Source organism: Hetaerina americana, unplaced genomic scaffold, assembly GCF_022747635.1.
Source record: "Hetaerina americana unplaced genomic scaffold, ioHetAmer1.1.p SCAF_3, whole genome shotgun sequence".
Taxonomy (NCBI): domain Eukaryota; kingdom Metazoa; phylum Arthropoda; class Insecta; order Odonata; family Calopterygidae; genus Hetaerina; species Hetaerina americana.
Window position 1 is genome coordinate 57,818,913 of NW_027286874.1, and position 21,963 is coordinate 57,840,875.

The 21,963-nt window shown below is 35.0% G+C and overlaps 1 protein-coding gene across 1 annotated transcript in view; it reads left to right on the top strand.

Annotated features, from left to right (window-relative positions):
• The window catches only part of LOC139691022 (uncharacterized), a 72,276-nt gene that overhangs the window by 35,707 nt on the left and 14,606 nt on the right, over positions 1-21,963 (top strand). Inside the window, exons 12-22 of the mRNA XM_071588739.1 lie at positions 4,734-4,843; positions 4,931-5,058; positions 5,570-5,794; positions 6,302-6,433; positions 9,106-9,360; positions 9,542-9,730; positions 11,456-11,558; positions 16,497-16,586; positions 17,056-17,204; positions 17,933-18,070; positions 21,154-21,300. Of these exons, the coding sequence (XP_071444840.1) occupies positions 4,734-4,843; positions 4,931-5,058; positions 5,570-5,794; positions 6,302-6,433; positions 9,106-9,360; positions 9,542-9,730; positions 11,456-11,558; positions 16,497-16,586; positions 17,056-17,204; positions 17,933-18,070; positions 21,154-21,300 (1,666 nt within the window). The remainder of the gene's footprint in view (positions 1-4,733; positions 4,844-4,930; positions 5,059-5,569; positions 5,795-6,301; positions 6,434-9,105; positions 9,361-9,541; positions 9,731-11,455; positions 11,559-16,496; positions 16,587-17,055; positions 17,205-17,932; positions 18,071-21,153; positions 21,301-21,963) is intronic.

The window sequence follows — 21,963 nt, forward strand, 5'->3', positions numbered from 1 at the left end:
TGGTTTTCAACAAACCAATGTGGTGGGAAAGTATTGTTTTATCTGCGGAAAGCAAAATTGTGACTTGAAATAAGCTTTAGTGTGAGAAATGCTTATTATGCATTAAAAGTCACCTGTCATATGTGAATATCACATTTTGGGTACATTATGGATTATTAATGTAAGCACATTTTAAGTCACTGAAACTTATGTTTAAGCTTAAGTTCAAGGCAGCATATGTTAAGTCAAAATCAGCCTCTCTAATTCAGTTTTCATGTCCATATCTGAAATTCATAAGCATGGCACTAGATACTCCTGAAACCTATACAAAATGCATACCTTATCTTCCAGGTATTAGTCGAATAGCATAAGAAATATTCCCAATCTTTATACTTTAGTAGGTGCATAAACTATTAATTATCATCCTCCTAAGACAGCTTCAAAAATGGCTGTGGTAAAAATGCAATTAGCAAGTAGAAAATGTGTTTAAATTTATTGCTTACCAATATTGTGGGTATTACATTATATAAAATCTCCATTTAAGTTTTGGTAACTTTTGTAATTGGTTAACCCTTTTAAGTGCTAACTTCTGCCCTTGGTACTAGCGAAAAATTCAAAGGGTATTTTAGTAAAATATATAGTGTTAGGTAAAATAATATTATGCAGTTATGGTGTTAGATATTGATATGTGTTTAAAAAAAATTGTGTATCAAATGAATTATCTAATAATAATACTATTCTTTTGCATCATCAGAGAAATATATGTATGTATTTATTTCAAAGTTACAAAGTTGAACAATAGTCTTTCAACAGTAATAATTTGACTTTCACAAACAATATTTATATAATTTTCTTAATATTTAATTATAAAACTGCAATTTTGAACTTAAAGAAATAACTAAAAATAAATTTGGAAAAATCATAAATATATAAGAAAAAAATATTGAATGGAATAACTCTTTGTCAACCTCTACATAGTACCTCTTAGTCTGATCATACAGTTTACACTGTGTAATAGTAGGGCTTTTCTCATTATCGTCTGGCCGTTTGCTGAGCACCTATGCTGAACCAAACAAATGTTTTGCACACCTTTCTTTCTCTGTTTGCACCATGTATGGGACCATTACTCTTCTGGCCATGTTTTTCACTACAAACAACACAATAATAAGTTAAATAGCAGTGAATCCTTTCAAGATTCTACCTCTGATGATGATGAGATGAATCTCCCACTGTCTTACTCTTGATCTTGGGAATAATATTTCATTGGTGGCTAGGATCTGTGTTACCTAGAATACCTTTTGGTTTGCTGTGTAAGCATATTCCATCGCACAGGGAAAACAAATTGAAGTATGTTATGGGATCTACAGTCGGTGATGGTGTATGTTTTGGACCTGGTAATTCTGTGTAACTGAATGTGTTAGCACTCAAAGTAACATGGCCTTCAGAGTTTAAGTTGAACTCCAGTGGCAGAATTACATCAGTCATTTCACTGCTTATATCATCTTCATCACTTTACAGTGTAACTGTTGGCTTTTTCATTTGCCTCACAATGCCAGAATCATCTAAATCCAAATTCACATTGTCACTCAGATGTTTGCTCTCACCATAATATTCCTGAGTATCATCACTTAGCAATAACAAGTAATTCACCAACTCTTCATCTACTATATCTTTCAAAGATATAGTAGATGAAGGATTTCTTTTTAGGTGACATATTTGGTGACCAAAATGAAAATAAAAATGTATGTATTTGCTTGAAATCACCGTTGATTCAACCACATATCATAAGGGAAAAACCGCACTGAACCTCAAATCCAAAAGAGAACCAACCACGTTTTTCACATACTGTCTGCAATGTGCTTACTATTTCCAGGCAGGAAAAGAAAAAAGCCGTATCACAAAAAGATGCTGACAATGTAATCACATTACAAAGAACCTAAACGATTGCCTAGGATGGAGGGCAAGAAAAACCAGCTAGTAAAAACAAAGTAGTGCTTTCATTAGTATTGTATCGCTGAAGTCTTAGTCAGCAGTTTTTATCAAAAGATTCATCATAAGGCATTCATATGGTTGGAGAATTAAACAGGTCATCCTTTCTGTGGAATTTCATCGTCAAAAGACCACTCAGTGAAAAAAACGAGCATACAATTAACCTGAGTTATATAAACTCACATAAACAGTTCAACCCAAATTTACAGAAAAATTTCATACTTTATTAAAAGTATTTGAAATATACATAACAAAATAAACTGCCCAGAAACATTTTTTCGTCAGTGCTTCAAAATTTTGTAAAAATGCGACTCTGAAGTATCATTAAATATATTTCTGGTTTGCATCACCACTTCCTTATTAGGGTAATGCCTCATATGCATGGAACAATGCAATAGATTTCCATGATCTGCATATCACATTTTGCCTGCTGTTTTGGTCTTCACACTTCTTAAAGGTTTGTGGACTTCCTGAATGGTCAGCAAAAATGTGGCTCAGAATTATTATTGAATAAATTTCTGGTGCCCATTGCTACTGTTTTATTAGGACAATACGTTGTACCCATTAAATGATGCAACAGTTTCTGTGAACTTCTCGTCACATTTAGCTTGTGGTTTTGGATTTAACATTTGTTAAAGGCTCTTGGAGTTTCGGAATGGTAAACAAACTGGAGTTTTATGATCAAATCGCCACATGCATTTGTGCAACATAGCAACGTGTGACAGCCTTTCATTGGCTTTTGGTCAGGCAAAGAATTCTACTGTTACATGCACAAATTTAGGTTTGCTTCGGCATCATCTTCCAGGATAGGCCCATCTCTTTACTATAAAAAACCTTTTTGGGCCCATGACCCTCAGAATCTATAAGCCTCCGATAGTCACTGATGAAATTCTCTGCTGTCTTTGGCTCAGAGCTTGCTGCTTCACCATGCCTTACAAGGATTGTGAGGCATGGTGAAGTCAAATATTGAAGACTGAAATCAGTCAAAGCAGATGCAGGGCAAAAGCACTTCATCTGCTTTGACTGATTTCTGACAGACTGCCAATTTCTTTTACTTTAGTATGCACCACAAATTTTTTTCTGTATGCTTATTCAAGGTATCTATTTACATTTGTTTTTACCTTCTATTTGTCTAATCAAATCTGTTCGTTATAAGCATGAAAATTATGCCACTCTTGCATTGTTCTTTCAATCCTACTCATTAGCCTAGCATTTTACAGTCCTATCAAATTCCATGATTCAATGGAATTTTTTTAAGATCAAAATAAATAAAATATTATTAGATGAATGGATTAATAATGGAGTGAGATAAAAAAGCTTTGAAAATTAACTTCAAAATGTAAGGTATTTAGGAAATAATAGAGAGCTGCAAAAAAAACAATCATCAAATTTAAAGATGAGTTTGATGAATTTGATGGTTTCAGGCTCTATTTTGTGGAAAGTCATTATCACTGTTTAAGTAAATTTTATATATGCAACACAAAAACTTTATTACGACACTACCAGTTTTGAGGCATAGGCAATGTCGTCAGGTTATGTACCAAAAAATACCAAGTTTACTTATTTAGTGATGAATTTTTAAAACTTTATTTCATTTTTATAGTTTCAGTAAACTCTGGGCTCTAATAGATTTGTACATTGATTGGTCTATGAGTTGGACTCAACGGATAATTAAAAGGGTGTAGAAATTAATATGAAATTCTCTGTTGCAAAGCGGAATAAAATTGTCCACTTCTTTTGACCATTTTATTTCACACCATCCTAAGGTATTTAAACACATTCTCTCTATGTTCTCAATATACTTCTGTAAGTACTTTGGCCATGGTGTCATGGTAATTTCAATTTCAATGCTAAATCAATTCTGACTTTAGTAATCTCTCAAATATCCTTTACCCAGAGGTCAGGATGTGTGACTTATTCACCTCTGTAATAGTATTCTAAAGAGGCTTCCTTCCCATCTGATATTAAGTCAAGAAAAGTGAAAAAGAAGAATTGGTGAAATGTTGCCCCTCTGGATATTATTGTGGTGCCGTCCTGTTTCTCCCCACTTTGCAGTGCTGAAGCTGCAAAATGTATATTTGCAATGCTTGCTCTGAAATGAGTGTTTGCTCAATTGACTCTTGAAATTTTTACCTTAAATCGTTTGCACACGGGCTGCTGTCACATTGTCTAGTTGATTTGTGTCTTTTACTTTGGTGTGCCAAGCCATGACAGCGTTCACTGGATTTCATAGAACTTTTCAGTCATCTTGCCGAAAATATAGAATCTTACATCAGCCCCAATTGCACCAAGACTTTAATGACTTGAAATCTGGTAGACCAGCTTATTTTGGAGATAACCACATTATCTATAAGTCAATTCAACATCTTGTATCTGGTTGATTTGATGGATTTGAGAATACATGATATTTTAAGATTTATAAATATCCTTGCAGGAATTTCTCAGCTACCAGTGCATCCTAATGGTGTCTCAATAGCTTAATTGGCTAAAGCACTCAGCCAGACTTTGAGGAATCTGTATTTGAATCACAATTTAGGTGAATGATTGTTACCCTAAAATTCCAGAATTTCCATCCATATCAGCGGATGAAACCATTAAAATAACTGCCAACGGGTATTTCTCACAGGTCTTTGAAATAAATAGTTTTATTTTAGGTGAATTATCATTAATTTTAGTGCATTATTAGAATAGTCAAATGATTTTTGTTCTTGGTTCACAACCAAATAATCATCCTTTTCATGACCCTTCGTCTTTTCACCTTGCAGGAGAGGATGTGTTCCTGATGTTCTCCTTGCAACTTGTGAGCCTCCTGAGGGATTGGCCACAATCGGTGTGGGCTCACTGATTCAGGCCTATGCCAGTCGAGGGAGGAGAGGTGAAGGTGGCTATGGAGGAGGAGGGGGAGGAGGTGGTGGTGGAATGGGAGGTGGGGGAGTGGTGGGTGTTGGTGTGGGAAGTGGAGGCAGTTCAAGGGGAGAAGCCTCTGCAAAAGACATTTCTGATGGATTACCTTTTCTGGAATATGACCTCCACAGGGCCCTGGCGAATAAACTTAGACTCTGTGGCATGAATGCTGTCTTTGGCCTCAAGGTACAATAAAAATGTTCATTTAAGTGTTATTATCGCTGTATTGGTGCTTTAGTGATTATGGTCATTTTGCAGTGCAAAGAATACAGCCCAATAACTTTTTGATCTTTTCTTTGGCAGAACTTGATCCTGAACCTTATAGCACTAGGTCACAGTGATAATCATTCTTCCTGGATGTTATGAAAAATTAGAATTATTTGATATAATTTGAGACGTTGGAATAATAGGAAGGTGAAACCATAATAATGCCTCATGTTACAATTTCATGAATATAATTCCTGTATTCTATAAAATACTTACGATAAATCCTTGTTTTTCAATAGAGGAATGTCAAGTTTTAAGCTTTCTTTGCTTGATGATGTGGATGGGTTTTTTCATGTCACCCTTTAAGTTGAAGAATTAGTATTTGATGTTTAATGACTTTAGAAGCACAGATGCATTATTCACTGTTATTTTCTTGTAGGCATATTCCTTTTATTTTTATTAATTTTGATGTTGAATTTCTTTTCATAAGGTTGAGGTTAGGGTAGGGGAAAAACTTTTAGTGGCAATAGCTACTGGAACTGGAGTTTTAGTGTCAGCATTGCCTAAACCAACAGTGCCATGCGTACGTCCACAATCCAGTCACCAAAGTGGCCAAATTACTGGAAGCCAGGCTGCTTTGGCCGATGCTTTGCAAAGAAATTTGGAAGAGACAGTGAAGAGGTGCAGGGAAACATTTTTGTTAGATCCTCCAAAAGTAAGTTAACTCTCCAGGTAATATAATTGAAGGTCAGTAATCACCGATGTTGCTGTTATAAATGCTTTTTACCAAGAACAATAAGATTTTTCAAGTTTCAAAGCAAATATGTATAAACTATTAATCTACCTCTTTGAAAAAACTGTAAAGAATCTTTTTTTGTAATCAGTGTTCCTTGGGTTTTTTAAATTTTGAGGGCAGTTGATCGAAATAAACTTAAAAATAAAATAATTTTTTGTAAATTGAAAAAATTTGTGCAAATAATAAAATAGTGCAATTGATTTCCAGGGAATAGAAATTGGTATGTGAAAAAAGCCACGTAGAAGAATAATAATGAGTTTTCAAGTCAATAATGAGTTTCAACTTTGCTGTCCAATTTAATTAGCATTAATATTCGAGGTTTTTCTTGTTCCCTTAGTATTTCTATTCTCATGAGGTGGGAGTGGTGGTAAGGGTGTTTAGAATTATTTTATGGGTTAACTACACAAATTAACTTAATTCGTCCAGGAAAATGCATGGGCTAATGGCACTACACGCAGTGGAAATTCTGATACTGATGATTCAGGCGAAGATGAACACCAGCACTCACTACCCCAACTGGATCTGTCTGCTGGAAATAAAGATACATGTGTTCTAGAGGTATGTTGTTTTGTCCTGTAATTGGAACGCTGGTCCAAAAGCTTGAATTACAAAATATTTGACTTATTTCTTAAAGAAAAGCCTTAAATAAATTGGTGAATAAATGAAGCAATATGTATCTAATCATATGATTGATAAAATTCATACCATGAATATGAAAAAATAAAACAAAATAGATTGGTTCACACTTCCATTTGAATTATAAATTTTTAATCGTGTGTATTGGACATTTTTTGAAGATTGAATGAATTGTTCAGCATTCACTCAGGAACATTATAGGAACAGCATAATTTCTAGAGGTTTGCAGTAGTGGTATAGTCAATTAGGGTATTTGTTTCCAAAATAGCAGTGTTATATGATTTAATCTCTGAAATACTGAAGTTCATGAAAAGTACACAGCCAATAAAAATAGTTGATAGAATACAATTATTTTTAAAAGAAGCAATGTAATTTTACAACAAATGCATCACTTGCGACAAGGCACTATTCTAGATTTGAGCATAGGTACTTTCTTGTTTAAATTAATCTGCATCCTTTTGAGTAAAACTTTAACAAGAGCTATCAGCTTTCAAAAAATGTAAATGATAATATTAATACTTAAAACCTGGCACGTAGGAAAAGGCAAAGCTTACCAACCATCAGCACTCTTAGATGGCCAACTCTCTTGATGTTCTAGACTTATTTCTAGTATGCTCGATATGTGTTTTTGTGATTTCATTCAGCAGGAAAAGAAATGTTCAAAGAGATAAGGTTTGACTTCAAGCTACACCCAAACTTTAGCTCTAGGACTAAACTTCTTTGTTGGACATAAGTTTTGTCAATTTGAAGGAAAAAATTAACTAATCCAGAATTACTGTTATTTTTATGGTATGGCTGTTTAATGGAGATTTCATAATTTTCAGTATATTTGACTGAAAGTCATGGCATTGCAAAATTGATTGAATTTTATCATGTGCCATATTTAAAAATGTACACATCCATGCCATGGGTCATGTAATTATGGAAAGTAGTATGCATTGAGAACATACATTTTTTTACAAAAACAGAGCAGTGTCGGATATATACAAAAGAGAAGGATTTTAAGACGCTCAAAATTTACTCATGTCATTTTTATAAATAAATCCTTCCTTAAAACCTTAAATTAAATTATCTTGTGGTGTCTCTAGTAGTCTTCCATTAAAATACTAATTCATAGTTTAGTTATGCCATGCATGATCTTTGATGCAAAAATTATGAGGAGCCAGTGACAAATAACGTATAAATGTAAGTATCCATCATTTGTCCCTGGGTCGTGGTAGTCCAGGGGTAAAGCATTGGATGACTAACCAAAGGGCCAGGATTCTATTCCCAGACAAGCCTTTTTGGGCAATCTCAGTTCCACCTAAGCTGTGTAATTTTTTGGGTACCAGATCTTCCAGGGAAACCAAATCGGGCAGAGGGAAAGAAACTGGCCCACCTATCCTGTGTGACTTTCACACACTGTTGAGCTTATACTGGGTGAACTCTATCATCATCTACCAAACCAACCTTCTGGTTGATATCTGTGTTTATGGTTTATAGCAACATGTTCCCTTATTCATTTTGACTTTGCAAGAAGAGTCACCCATAAATTTTTCAGTCAATTACAAAGTACAGTGACATCTCACCCGGTAATTCAATACTTTATATTTTCCTTCCATTTGCATCACTTTCTTTTTTTTTTCCTCAAAATTATTAGGGCTGAAATTGACCCTTAAGTCAGTCAGTGACCATCTTTAACTGTTGATTAGAGCATCACTGAATATGTGATTCATCACTGCGTTATTGCTGTGTATGCTGAGTACAGACCTTCAAATATTTTTAGATATGGATTTCTCCAGTTCTTTGAAATTGATGTTCCGAGTAATACAAGTGTTATTGATTGGCATTAAAAGAATAAATGTGACAAAATAAATTCGTGATTATGTAGTATAATGGTAGAGGAGTACTAACATTTAAAAATGTTCAGGATTAAAGTGAAAATTCATTAACAACCGAAACAAAGTCAGTTCATCACACAGAAGCACCCAGTTTTATATTAGTTTGAGAAAAATGCTGGATCCGTAAGCTCAAGTACAATAAGTATTTTCAAGATGGTCCTATATTCACTTTCCTAGGCATTACTCATTCGAGCGATAAACAAAACTGTTGCATTTGTATAATAATTTTAAAATTGTGGCCACAAACATATCTGAGAAGTATTATACAATTTTGTTTGTAACTAAGGGTAAAAATACAAATTTGTTGTTTTATCATTTAATATTTTTCATGAAAAAGAGGCAATTATTTCAATTTAAGTTTATATTGTGTTGATGAGTCACTTGTTAGAATAATCATCTCCATCCATGATTTTTATTTTTCCAATAGTTCATTACAGAATTATTTCATTAATGTGCCCAGGTAGTTTACATAGACTGAATGGACGAAAAACAAAATTATCTCATAGATTGCAGTCAGGATACATATGTAGATGTAAAATTATAGTTTACAGCTCATCAGTGCTTCCTTGTTATTATAATAAATCATGTGGTGTATCTTATTTGCTGTGTTTGAAACTGAAATGTTGAATTCCTGGAAAAGCAGTTCCTAAGTGATGCAAGGAAGTTCATGAATAATGTGTTATGTATTAATTTTCTTCTCTATATTTGCTTTAGGTGGATGATGATGAAGATGCCGAAGCTATAGCATTACTTGTGGCAGGCCCTCCGCTTCCTCCTAAAGGTTTTCATGTTGCTGGAACAGAAAGAATTCCTGGACTCTGTTATTGTCTTCCCTTATCTGCTACCTCAGCTCTTTCCTCCTCACATAACTGTCAGTTTCCTTCATGCTCAACTTGTCTTCGTCCTCCACCAATTGCAGACCCTAAAGCTCCATTAAGAGTAGTCAGAAATCTACAGATGTTTTCTCAGGCAAGTGTTATGTTTTATATCAATTTCTTTAAATTTCGTTAAAATCTGTTGAGTGATATATTGTCTAAAAGATCAACAAGCCCCCCTCAACAATGTGATTTTATGTAGTGAAATGAGAATCAGAATTCTTATTTTTTTCACTTGGCGTGAAAATTTCGTCAGCGTTTGTTTTTTTTTACAGGTATGGCGAGCAAAACTCTCACCTCCTCCAGCAGGTTCAGTGCTGGGGTCACATCACTTAAGTTCCAGTTTGTCCTCGAGTGCTTCTGGTGTTCCCCAGATGAGTCACTTAGGTCAAGGCAATACCAATCAGCCCCTCTCATTAGGCCCACCATCCACAATTGCACTACACTTCAATCGGCTGTTACAGGTAAAATTTGATATTAATATGATGTAGATGTGCTGTATAAAAATATTTAAGGTGTAGTATGGCCTGGGTAACTGTTTGTAGATTTTTGATAGTTTACCGGTCATTTAAATATGGAAATACTGTAGATAATCTTTAATCTGTCCCTATGGTGATGGAACTGATGTATGATTAGGGTTTTTTTCAGGGCTGTGAGTGTTTAAGAGTAACTAGTCTTATTTTGATTCAAAGATATTTTTAATCAAGTGGTCAATACTTGTCTCATTAATTTTATTCATTTATCCCTCTTTCAAGTTTGAACAAAAAATAGTACTGAATAAGATGTTTCTAAATTCAGAAGCAAATATTTATATATGTGGGTTGTAGTAGTCTCGGGGTAGAGCATTGGACTACTGACCGGAGGGCCCTGTTTCGATTCCAGGGTAAGCCTCTCTGGGCACCTGCAGCACCACCCAAGCTCTGTGATTTTTCTGGTACCAGATCTTCCTGGGAAACCATAACCGGCACAAGGAAAGAAACTGGCCCCCCTACTCTAATGTGTGTATTTCACATGCCGTCAGGCTTAGTACTGGGTGAACTCTACTATCTCCTACCAAACCGACCTTTGGGTTGATTACTGTGTTGATCGTTTTTTATGTATATAAAAGTTGTAAACTACAAACTATCCAAGAATATTAGAGGGTAGGTTGAAAACTAATGCACACATGCTTGTGGATCACTAACAAAATGACCTTCAGAAGTACTCCTGGTCGCTTGTGGAAGTAACATTCCCCCTCAACACGCATGCGCAGGTTTGAGGATGTTTCATTCATCCAGTGTATTTTGAGAAGTGGAAGTATGGAGGCATGTTCTTGTGCTATATCAACACAAGTATAAACAGCGTACTGGTGTCGAATATTTCAACTGCTGAATAAGTGACTCCTACAGAGATTCATCGTTGTTTGAGGGTTGTTTATGGTGACAATGCTGTTGATAGGTCTACTGTAAATTGATGGGTAGTAAAGTTTCATGGTTGCAAGCCTGAAAAAGCCATAATTGTTGATGAAACACGCAGTGGATGTCCGATCACTGCCACAGACGATAAACACTGCAAACTTGTCAAAGATTTGTTTCAAAATCACCAGGATACCTACAATATTTCTGCTACCCAGGGATTAATATCGTCAGCATACTTCGGAATTGGACTGGTAAATGAATAATCAGAAAAATGCTTTTTGTGGCGTTTTATTCCATTGATACAATAAAGCTGTAAAGTTAATGCATACGTATTCTCAAAGGCTTACATGGTGTTATCTTACAAAACCAGTAAAAATTGAGTTGAATACAGAATGGTGACTCGTAGCTTTCTCACCCTTCAATAATTTGAAACGCAATGCTTCTCTGGGCTGAAAGGGATTCTTCCACTTCTTATCTCATACAATTGAGAATCATCATTTCAAGAATTTTGTCTACAAGTTGATGGTGTTTGCAACAGTTGGGGCTTATGTAGATTTAACTTTCATGGTGGAATTCTATTTAAATTTTGTATGAAATTGTTCTCAGGTATGAACTCAAATAATGAACCTATTGTTTTTCATCTTTGGTTTTAAGGTATTCTGAACAATTTTTATTACTTAAGTATATCATCTTCATTTCATGAATTCTTGGACTAAATATCTTAACAAATTAGCAGATATGTTACAGAATAGAGCAACTAAAAAAATTGAAAAGGGAACATATCTCTTGCAGGGTGTTTTCTTCAAGTTAAGAAAAATGGCTCCTTGTGCCCTAGCCAATCTTACTTTTCGAGTAGATCTTCCTGAGCCTGAAGAAGTTCAACTCTACGTTGTTGGTAAGTGTTAATTCTTGAAATTGTTATGCATTAAATTGTATCTATTTGATTAATTTTAATTCAATCATTGCATGTGCTGCTTTAACGGTTATGCAGTGGTGGCCAAACTTAGGGGAGCGCAGTTGTGTTTCCCTGATTTTGTTTCTATTCTTTTGCCCTCCTCCAACCGCTCTTTTATTTACTCTTTGTTTTTTTCTCTTGACTGAAGAGCTTAATGGCTTCCCATATTCTTTTTGGACAGTGCCATTCAAGTGTTTGGTCCACTTTATAGTTGCAAGTGTGGTCCCTAGTGTTGATATTACTTTTTCTTAAACCATTTCTGTTATACCTGAGTGATTGAGAGTGGGTGTACGTGTGAGTGTATGTGTAAGCAAGGTGACTTATTCCTTCTAAGTTGGTACCTGGTATCTAGATTAATTTCCTCACAAACCTATTCTGTCTTTTTCAAATGAATGCAAAAGGTGTTAAGGTGGCCCATTCTCAGTCCCTGGCATTGGGAATATCTCCCCATAAACCAATTTGGGTTAACCAATGTGACACTATTTTTAGGTTCCCAAATTTGGTCCCTTGCAACAGGATTAATTTCCTTGAAAAACAAATCTTGAAATTTCATTGTAAATGTGGGCGTGTAAGGTCATTTTGTATGTCCCACAATTTTGAATGCGGGTTTAATCACTGGTGAGGGATTAACTTTCCCCGTAAATCAGCACGCCAAGTAAAAGATTTTTCTCTTCCTTTCCCTTATACAGTGGTGTAAAAACCCTTTTTTTGGTAAAGGAAAATTTTTGCATACAGCCAATCATTATAGCTGACAGTTACAACATAAGTGGGTAATTTGAAAAGTTGTCGCAATGGAATAGAAAAAAACGACTCACCTCAGTGAAACTTTTTTATTTTTCAATGTAGAGTCTTTGTACACTAATGTGCTTGGTTCAGTAATATTCCAATGTCTTCAACCCAAATCAAAAATAAAATTCCTTCATACCTGCAAAATACCCATCTACTTAGGCTGTTAGTTCTTTGTTTGAAGGGAATCTCTATCCACCGAGGAAAAATTTTGAGCTTGGGGAAGAGATGGAAGTACAAGATTTGTTCAAAAAGTATAGCTAATTTTGAATTTTTGCAGGCTGCATGTATTTGATTTTCAACATTTTTTGTGGCTTATGTTGGTACTTATGTCTGTCATTTATGCCGAAAAGTTCGGCCATTTTGAATGTTCAGTTAATTGTTGACACCTGTTTTGCTTGGAAGTGTTTTGGCTTGTCTTCGATTTTTGCCTGTTCCAAAAAATTGATCAAAGAACCTTCATCAAATTTTGTGTGAATAATAAAATTAAGTGCACGGAAGCATTTTGAATGTTGACTGTGGCATATGGAGAAGCTACCTTGGACGGAAGCAATGTTTATCAGTGGAACAAAATGTTCTCGGAGGGCCGAGAAGATGTGAAGGATGGAGAGTGTGCCAGATGCCCGTGCACGTCAACAACAGATGAAAACATTGATGAAGGGAAGAAAATAGTATTAGCCAATCGTCGAATCACCGTCAGTGAAGTTGCTGAGAACCTAAGCATATCGATTGGCTCGTGCCATTCGATTTTTACCAATGATTTGGGTATGGGTCTCTGAGAAATTCGTACCAAAATTGCTCAATTTCAACCAAAAACAGCAATGCATTAACATTGCTAATGACTCTTTCCGTGACGACCCAAATTTGCTCCTGAGGGTCATAACTGGTGACGAATCTTGGGTTCATGGTTATGACGTGGAAAGTAAAACTCAATCTTCCAATGGAAGTTGCAGCACGAGCCAAGACTGCAAAAAGCGCGCCAAGTTCAGTCGAAGGTGAAAGTTTTGGTTACAATTTTTATTTCGATTGCAGGGGCATGGTGCATCACAAGTTCTTGCCACAGGGTAAAGTGGTAAATAAGGAATATTACCTGCAAGTTATGCATAATTTGCAGGAAGCAATCTACCACAAACGCCTATATTTGTGGAGGAACAAAAATTGGCTTTTGCACCACGACAATGCCCCTGCTCACACATCGTTCCTTGTGGGTGAATTTTAGGCCAAAAACAGCGCACTAATGATGCCGCAGCCACCGTATTCCCCAGATCTGGCCCTCAGTGACTTTTTCTTGTTTTCGAAGCTAAAGAGGGCCATGAAAGGACAACGTTACGCCATGATTGACGAGATAAAGACTGCATCAAAGGAGGAACTGAACAAGATCACAGAAAATGATTTTTTAAAGTGCTTTGAGGATTGGAAAAAACATTGGCATCGGTGAATAATATCTAATGGGGATTACTTTGAAGGGGAAAAAATAGATATTCGTGAATAAATAAATAATTTTTGAAAAAACACAAAAGTCACGATACTTTTTGATCAGACTTCGTATGATGAAGCCAAATCAGACGAGTAAGGTGGATGTGGCAGTAATTTGTATCTTAGTTAATTTATTATTGATATGATAATTAATCTTGTGTTTGGCCGTACATTGTCTTGATGAAAAGTTACTTTTTTCTTTGCTAAACGTAACCCTTTTTTGTGTATCTTTTGCTGTAATTGGTCCAGGAGGTTAGCTAAGTATTGTCCAGTAATTGCTGCTTGACCTGTGAGAAGATAATCTATCAGCGAAATCCCTTTCGAATCCCAGAAACCTGAAGCCATCACCTTTCCGGCCGACTGTATTACCTTTGCTTTCTTTGGTGGTGGTGAATCAACACGCTTCCACTGCTTTGACTTCTGTTTCATCTCTGGGGTATAGTAGTGGATCCAAGTTTCATCTGTTGTCTCAAACCGTTGCAGAAAATCTTGTTGTTTGCTGTTAAAACGTGTCACATTTTTTTGAAATTTCTATTCTGATGCATTTGTGATCCAAGTTGCGGCACCCATCTAGCAGATAATTTTCTCAAATCCAATTCCACCTTTGAAATGTGATATACCTGTTCAGATAATATCCCTCTAGCTTCAGAGATTTCTTGCACTTACAGTCAGCAATCCTCCTTGACCATTTTATGCACTTCGCAAATAATATCTGGTTGACCATTGCGCATATCATCATCTCTCTCGGCCAAACTTAAACTTGTTTGTCCACTTGACATCAGTTGAATTTGAAGGAGCAAAGTCCCCCAGTGTGTTCAGAAAGTAGGCTTGAATTTCCTTTGCTTTCATACCTTTCTTTGCAAAGTATTAAACCACTGCTCAAATCTTAATTTTTCCCATCATCACAAATCACTTTGCGGGAACAATAACAGAGAGGCGTCTGCAACACAGATCTGTTCCCAGAGCACTGATGCATTTCATGTTAACTAATAAAGGATTACCTATTACTACATAGTCAACTCTTTGTGCTAGCAATTACATCTGGTGGTGATTCTGGGAACCTTTCTGATTAAAACTAGAGCTTTGAGGTTTTCCTGAAAGAAAGGTCTAATTAATTTGAATAAAATTTTGATTGATTATTGATTTTGATGCATGGAAAACCATAAAAAAAAATGAAAGGATAAAATATTTAAATGGCTTAGTATGTATTACTATTGTTTCATCCAAAGCTACTTTTCATTTAATACTGAATTAATTTTTGTAGGAATTATGTTATACCTTTTATTTAAATAAGATTATTTCATATTTATATGAGATTATTTTTTTTCAATTTGGGGTTCTAATGCATAATGCATGGTCAGTGATAGTTGTCTGCAATCAATGCTGAATGAGAATTGTGTGGAATACCTCATGGGGTTAGATGAGTCAAATCTCTGGACAGTAGAAATTTCACCTAATCCAGATTACCCCTTACTGCCCATAGTCCAGTTTTGTATGGGTTAATGTACAGTCTGGCTATTGGAAAAGGACGTAGTTTCAAAATATCTTTAATTTGTTTACAATTTAGATACTTTAATTACTATTTTAATGTTCATCATTTTGGTATCAATGTTTAGCTATTTATAGAATGGCAAGTGAGTTATGCATGTAAAGTTCATTGATACCACCCCCTGTGACTAATCCTAATTCTTGATTTTTATTATTCCAGTGGGTTACTTGGTTACTAATCAGAGGGTGTAGAATAGAATGGTTTGAGACGACACTTTGTGGAAGCGATTCATATTGGAAAAGAAAATACTTAGTTATTCCACATATATTTTATCATACACGACCTAGGTTTCGACTTACAAAGTCGAACCTGATGATGACTTTGCAATTCAAAACCTAGGTCGTGTTTAATAAAATATATGTTGAATAACTAAGTTTCTTTTCTGACAGAGGGTCTAGATTTGATTTTGAGTGAAACCTCTGGTCACTCCCAGCTTGAACCTAGCTGAAAGTTAATTTTTTTAGGTACCAGATCTTTCTGGGAAACTATAGGTGGTATAGGGAAAGGAAATGGCCTCCTTACTGTGGTGAATGTTGCAGACTGTTAGTTTGATATTATTTGAGCACTACTCTCACATATCAAACCAACCTTTGAAAGATTGGTTCTTGTCATGCATATTAATAATTTCAGTACAGGATTATTTATTTTTCTATTTAAATCAAGGATGACCATAATCACAAAGTATCAGGTTTTTTAATTGATGGCGAGTACCTGGCAGTTTTTCTTAAACTTTTGAGAACTACAATTTCTACTACTGCGTTGTGGGATCGTTATAAGGAAAAATGAAAGGTAATATTAACAACAGTACTGAATTAGTCTGGAAGCATATGAGAACTGTGAGGGCACTTTAGGTTGGCTGGATTTATAGTTATTTGGTTCAGGTGGTTGCTGGGGACAAAGTAAGATCAGTTATGCCAGGGGCAAGGTTTCTTCCACTGAGATTGAGGAATATATTTTAATATATTTGAAAAAATTGATAGCCGAAACTTCAGATATTGGAGTTCCAATTTATTTCATCGCCTAGATGGAATTTCCATTGAAGTAATTACCTCTTAATTTTTTTCAAGGAATGGCTCTTGGTCTTGGTGAGCGTTTGCCTAGGAGGCAGCGAGTGCACACTTCTGGAGGAAATTCTAGGGATTCTACTCGTAAGCCTGGTAAATAATTATGATTCATATCTGCAACTTTTAATTTTATACAGTTTATACTTTGAATATTTTTGGTTACAACTAGAATACTTTATAATATCATGCCTGAAATGAATCACTGCTCTATGGAATCATATGTAATATTTAAATTCTGGTGAAATTTTGAATCTTGCTACTAACATTGCTGTATCAGCTGTTATGTGTGAACTTAATATGACTAGAATAAGACAAAAAGTTGTTTTCTTTCTGTAGTTTAGGAAATACTAACTTCCATTTCATGGGCACGGATATTATTCTGTATAAGTTAAGCAATTTTTTTAATTTCTCTGACTGGCATAATTATTGATTTGGAACACAAATGACTTGGGTATTTAAAGTTTTAGAAAGTTACTTCAATAATGTGTTTAATCTTGCCATGATAAATTTTCTTACAAATACATGAGCATACTGTCATAGTATATTTATTATGTTTTTCTAGATGACTCAGAGATGATATTTAGTTTAGAGGAGGAGGAGGAAGCAGGAATAAAGGATAATCATCTGCCACCAGAAACAAGCACACCTAAACCCACCTCTATCCCTTCTACAAAAGGGTGGATTCCACCAGTGAAGGAAGGTGGACCAACAGTAAGAGCAAATTTAAATTACTATTATTGTTGCCTGTTTTCAATTCATGTTCCAGCATAATCGTGCCAAGATGAAATCGGAGAGCCAATGAAAAGTAAAAATTCTCAATTGTCTATAAATGGCTGATTGCTTAAACAGTTGCTTACCAACTAAGCAGCCAATTGTTAGTAAAGATTGGTTTACAGTGAATATAAATGTTCAAATCCTCTGCATTAAAATTATTTCATTCTTATACCTTTCTAAAATGTTATACATAACCTCCATCCCCTGCTGCAGTATGCCATTTGTGTCAAACTAGCATATCTACCACTAACATTGGGAAACATATCAGTTTTAGTCTAATTTGACAATGCACCCCACAAAAATATCAAGCCATCAAAATCATCCTTTATAGTTGCCCATTGAATATCCTTACAACTAGCAAGTAAAGTTGCTTCAGCAATGGCTTTTGCACTGTGCTGAAAGTCACCGGAAGTAATTTATGAGTGAATATAAAATCAGTATGAAGAGTTCAATATAGCAACTGATTTTTTCTGGGATGGTCAACACTTGTTGTATCAAGATTCTACTATGTATCTTACACATTAATAATCTGAATTCATTCATAATAAGCGTGGAGATCAATTTAATTTAGCTAATAAATTTATAAAGCATGTCTGAATTTTGTTTGAAGGCCAAATATTTACTTACAGTATTTTTCTTTTCTGCTTTCATGGGAATTTATGAAGTGGGCTCAGTGGCCACTTTTAGGTGAAAGGCATGGAATAGAAGTAACACCATTATCATATATCCCTGGAGGTCATATACAACAATATTTAGGAAATCTAAATTTCTTTTTTATTCGAGAAAGTACTTGCATTCGTGAGGTAAGTTATCATAGTATAATAAATTCATTTTTCCAAGAGTTTTAAAGTCTTAATTTAGATGAATATGCAGGGTGTGGCGCTTAAATCTGGACAAGCACTCATTTTCTTGAATGAGGGTTCCTCGCTGGGTCAGGGCCCAGACTTCTCTGAAGAATTATCCCTAGCCACAATATTGTAAACAGTTGATCTGGGGTACCAGAAGAATGGAACTATTTCCAAATATAATGCCAACATAAACACTTACAATAATAGCAGCTCTTCGATTGCACTATGCACTTGTATGTAACATCTCGGCCATTTTGAGGTTATGACTGTTTACTAGATGCCTATAGCTTTCAAGACCGCCAATGGTGACCTCCAGTGGAACTACGATATGGCAGGAATTTCTAATTGAAATTTGTCCGGATTCAAGTGCCGCACCCTGTAGATGCTTGTAAATGTATTTGTTGTATTTACTCATGTATAGATTGAATTCTTATTGATAAGTCTACTTTATCCTTTGTATTATTTTCAGTACAATGAACACTTTTGAGATGGTTTTTATTTTAAAATTGTCTGTAAATTAGAAATTTTAAATTTAAAAAGGTGAAAGCACAGGACATGGCTTCTAGGGAATGAGAAAAGTGGGAAAAGCAACAGGAATTGTATAGGGTTATATGGGAACAATGCATCAGAATGAAATTTTTTTTTCTGTTAGAAAATCTTTCATTTTGCTTTTACAAACACATTTATATGATCTACTGGAGAATGGATATTATTGCTTTGAGAATGACCACACACGCGGATGAACACTTCTTATTTAGTTAATAATGAGGTATGACTACTGGGAAAGTATCAGTTTGGAGAAAATAAATCGTCAATTGGTATCTATAGCTCTGTTCCAAAGATTAATAATGGCATTTTTTAAATTTTTTGTACTTAAATCACTACTCCACGTAAGTTATACAAATGGAAGTTTTACAAAATGTTCTTTCCACTTACTTTCATGCATTGTAAACATCTAGCTCTCCATCTAGCTTATAACGATTTTGATGAATACTATAAATATAATTTTGTGCTGAAAACATGCACTGATATGAATTTGATAATTCTGTTGATACAGAAGCAGCCTGAGTGGTTCTGATAATAAATTAGTTAAGAATAAAAGAAACTGAATGAATGACAAATATGAGTGCTACTCATTTTATTCGGGGAAACAAGCAATAATTCTTCCAAATACAGCAAATTCTGATACCGTTTTAACCTTGTTTCTGGCCATCATTCTAATAATCATTCATATTTCAAAATCATTATGACCTTACTTATAGTTAAAAACTATTTCAAAATTTATTGAAACCCACTTAAGATTAAAAAATACATTGTGGTGTCAATATCTCTGAATTTGCTGTTCAATGCTTCCTAATTGCTTCTATTCTGCAGGTACACATATTGTTAGTTTCGGTGAAATATAACTGATCAAAGTCAAATATAAAATGGTCTTAAGGAAATTAAGATGAAAAGCATAGTCATATTTTCAATTGTACAAGGGTAGTTTGAAAGGTCTCTGATATTTCTAGGAATCACCTCCAGTTGTCAACGATAGTCCAACAAGGTTCCCATGTAGTAATAGGTAATCCTTTATGAGTAAACAAATGACACGTCAGTGCTCTGGTAAGAGATCTTTGTTGCAGATGCCTCTTCTGTTGTTGTTCCCATGTAGTAATTTGTGAAGATGGGAAAAATTGAGATTCGAGCTGTGAGTAAATACTTTGCAAAGAAAGGTATGAAAGCAAAGAAAATTCCTACCTACTTTCAGTACATGATTGGGGGGCTCTCCTCATTAAAATTCAACTGTTGCCAAGTGGAGAAGCGAGTTGGTTTGGTTAGGACAGCTTAGATGGTGATCCGCGAAGTTGGCAGCCAAAATGTGCCCCAGAATCATTGAAAAAGTGCATAAAATGCTCAAGAAGTATCACCGACTGAGAGTGTGAGAAATCGCTGAAGCTATAGGGATGTCATCCGAATAGAAAATTATCTACTAGATGGGTGGGGTGACTCTTGATGCAGGATCACAAATGCATCAGAATGAAAATTTCTGAACAATGTTTGACCCATTTTAACAGCAACCAACAAGATTTTCTGCACTGGTTTGTGACCACAGATGAAAATTGAGTCCACTACTTATACTCCAGCAACAAAACAGTAGTCAGAGCAGAGGAAAAACGTTGGTTTACCCTATCAAAGAAAGCAAAGGTGATACAGTCGACTGGAAAGGTGATGGCTTCAGTTTTCTGGGATGAGAAAGGTGGATTGGATTGGTGAATTATCTTCCCACTGGTCAAACATTTACTGGAAAATACTGCGCTAACCTCCTGGACCAACTACGGCAAAAGATACTCGAAAAAGGGTTAGGTTTGGCAAAGAGGAAAGTCACCTTTCATCAAGATAATGCACAGCCACTCAAGTATAATTGTCATGGTTATTGTACATGAACTAAGATTCGAATTGTTGCCACACCCACCTAATTTGTCTGGTTTGGCTCTATCATATTTCCATCTCTTCCTCATTCTCAAAATATTCCTTGGTGGATGGAGATTCTCTTCAAAAAATGCACTAAAAGCCTCAGTAGATGAACCTAAAGGAATCTAATTTTTGAGATGGACTCAAGACATTGGAACATAGCTGGACCAAATGCATTAGTGTATTGGGAGACTATAATGAAAAATAAAAAAAATTTCAATGAGGTAAGTTGCGTATTTCTATTCCAATCTGAGAACTTTTCAAATTACCCTCGTGTAGTGTACCGAAATCATCCTTATTACCATCCAGCTAACTTAACTAGTTTTATGTTCACATAAATACATAATACTGGTTTAATGTTACAGGTGTCAATTATGCTGTAACATATGTCTGCCGAGGTCAACCTTTTCATGAGTAAATATATGTAATATTTTTTCAATTGCGGGGATAAATATTTAATTATTTCAGGAAATAATAACTTTAAATTCATTGATGTCATACTGGCTGATTTATCGTAAAATGTTTAACTAAGGTGTTTTTATTTTAATTTTCCTCTTGTTATCTTCAATATTCATTAATTGCAGAGTGGAGGACTTAGTGGTTTCGTTCATAGCTTCATGACAGAAGTGTTGTGCATTGTAAGAGCTCATGCACGTGCTCTTGGAGGAAATGCTCTTGTTGCATTTTCTATTGTGGAGTGCGTCTTACTGCATAATCCTCATAAAAACCAGGTAAGATTCATTTTATCTCAGGTCTGTCCTTATGCAGGAAATTAATGTTTGTCCATTATTTTTTTTAATAAATAATTTAATAGACATAATTTAAGAAGTAATTGATACAGCGATCATGACGGCTGACATGGTTGGATTTTAAGGTAAAATTAGTGATATCATTCATTGTCCTTGGTTTAAAGGGCTAGTAAAGGACTTTCGTGGTTTACATAAATGTGTGTGTGTGTAATGTGTGTGCTGGACAACAACCCCTGATTTTGGAAATGGTATAGTTTTGGGAAATTACTTTGTTACTTTCCATGCAGAGTTTTACGAACAATCTACTTATATGATTTCTATTTTCTTACAATCTGATGCACTTATGGTTATAATAATATTTTTAATAGTATACCATGAAAATTACCTTTTTTTAAATAATAAGATGATAAATTGATTGAAAAGAGAGATATTGACTCTCAAAAAAAGAGTGTGAACCTATTAGATTAATCAGCATGGACAACATCAGACTATTGCTGATGATGATATTCCACAGAAGCATTTCATCCACGGGTTCATGTCGTACCTTTCAGAAATTCTTCATGTTGTTAGGTTCATAAATTCTAGCCCGTTTCACAGAATGTGCAACCATTTTCATTGCATCTGTGAAGGCAATGCTCCGGCTTA